The 1,847-nt window shown below is 69.8% G+C and overlaps 1 protein-coding gene across 1 annotated transcript; it reads right to left on the bottom strand.

The window, feature by feature from the left end:
• Positions 1 to 1,360, bottom strand: ANKRD39 (ankyrin repeat domain 39). The gene is made up of 4 exons (XM_042838316.1): positions 772 to 1,360; positions 599 to 702; positions 316 to 519; positions 1 to 222 (listed from the first exon to the last, which is right to left on the bottom strand). The coding sequence occupies exons 1-4, from the start codon at positions 869 to 871 to the stop codon at positions 85 to 87; spliced, it is 546 nt and encodes a 181-aa protein (XP_042694250.1). The 5' UTR covers positions 872 to 1,360; the 3' UTR covers positions 1 to 84.
• Between the last annotated feature and the right edge of the window lie 487 nt (positions 1,361 to 1,847).

The following is a 1,847-nucleotide window of genomic DNA, read 5'->3' as shown; positions in this document are numbered from 1 at the left end:
TTCGGGCCCAGAGCTTTGCTTTTTTTTTTTCCCAGCGGGGCCGTTTTCCTCTGCCTCCATCCGCGGCGTCCTCGCTGCCTCCCTTCATCCCTCCAGCAGATCCCACACCGCGGGGTCGGCCGTGTCGCGGGGCCGCCGTCCTTTAGCATCACGAGCAGCCAGCAAGGCAGGGCTGTTCTGCAGCAGGAGGACGCAGAGCTCCCGGTGACCGCGCTCCGCCGCCTGCGTGCGACCCACCGTGGGGATGCCACCAACACCACGGGAAGGCGGACCATCCCGTCAGGGGCGGACCGTCCCCTCGCTGCCACCACGCACCTTATGTAGGCTGGTGCGGCCGTCCCCGTCGGCGGCGGCGGGGTCAGCGCCGTGCGCCAGCAGGAGCCGCGCCACGGCCACGTGCCCGCAGTAGCTGGCGCGGTGCAGGGCGGTGGCCCCGCCGGGCGTGCGGGCGTTGCAATGAGCGCCGCGCTGCAGCAGCAGGCGGCACACACCCAGGTGCCCGTTGCGGCTGGCGTAGTGCTGCGGGGTGGTGGGGAGCGGTGAGCTCAGGGGGCTCACGGTCTCCCACTGCCCTCCCGCTGCTTCGCATATCCCGTACCAGGGCGGTGTACCCCGCCAGGTCGGGCTGGCTGGGCTCCCCGCGCCGTTCCAACAGTTGCAGCACCCGAGCTTCGTCCCCGTCCCGCGCCGCTGCCCAGATCCCTGCGGGCGGCGGGAGGTTAGAGCAGGGTCCGGTGCCCTCAGCTCCCCCCCCCGCCCCGAGGCGCGCACCCCGCTCGAAGTCCATCTCGGAGAGGCTCTGGTGCACGCTGGGCACCGCAACCCGCGGCGGGCAGCACGGCCCCGGCGGTGAGCGGCGGCCCGCCGCCATCAGCGGGGCACGCAGAGCCGAAGGGAGCCGAGTGGGAACGAGAGGAGCCGAGATGGGCCGAATGGGAATGGGCGGAGTCGAGGGGGAACCGAAGGGAGTCAAGAGAGAATGAAATGAGACGAAGGGAAACGAAAAGAGCCGAGGGGCAGGCGAAGGGAGTCGAATGGGAACGAAAGGATTCGAGGAGAATCGAAAGGAGCCGAGGGGCAGCCGAAGGAAGCCGAGTGTAACGAGAGGAACCGAGATCGGCCGAGTGGGAATGGGCGGAGTCGAGGGGGAGCCGAAGGGAGCCGAGTGGGAACGAAAGGAACCGAGATCAGCCGAGTGGGAATAGGCGGAGTCGAGGGGGAGCCGAAGGGAGCCGAGTGGGAACGAAAGGAACCGAGGGGTGACCGAGGAGGAACGAAGGAAGCCGAAGGGAGCCGAGTGGGATTGAAAGATGTCGAGTGGAAACGAGAGGAGCCGAAAGGAGCCGAGGGGCACCCGATCGCCACGGCCCCCCCACCCCCACCCCATGGCTCTGCCCACGCTGCGTGCCCCCCTCCCCCCGGGGATCCCCCCGCCCCGCTTCCCACGGCCCCGCCGGGACCCCGAGGCCGCTTCCGGCCTTCCCGTCAGCCCTTCCCCCCCCAAAACACACACAGCCCTCCCTGCCCCCCCCCGCCCCCCTTGGGAACGGCGCCGCGAAGCCCTTTTATAGCCCCGAGCGCAGCCCTTTCCGTGAGCTCAGCGCTGGGGGGGGGGGGGAAGGGCGGGGGGGGTCCCCGGTGTTTTTGGGGCACGCAGCGTGGGCAGAGCCATGGGGTGGGGGTGGGGGGGCCGTGGCGATCGGGTGCCCCTCGGCTCCTTTCGGCTCCTCTCGTTTCCACTCGACATCTTTCAATCCCACTCGGCTCCCTTCGGCTTCCTTCGTTCCTCCTCGGTCACCCCTCGGTTCCTTTCGTTCCCACTCGGCTCCCTTCGGCTCCCCCTCGAC

Source organism: Centrocercus urophasianus, unplaced genomic scaffold (genome assembly GCF_019232065.1).
Source record: "Centrocercus urophasianus isolate 14NV4802_14NV808 unplaced genomic scaffold, USGS_Curo_1.0 seq_762, whole genome shotgun sequence".
NCBI lineage: Eukaryota > Metazoa > Chordata > Aves > Galliformes > Phasianidae > Centrocercus > Centrocercus urophasianus.
Note: the sequence above shows the minus strand (reverse complement) of the source record. Positions and strands in the feature narration are given on the sequence as shown.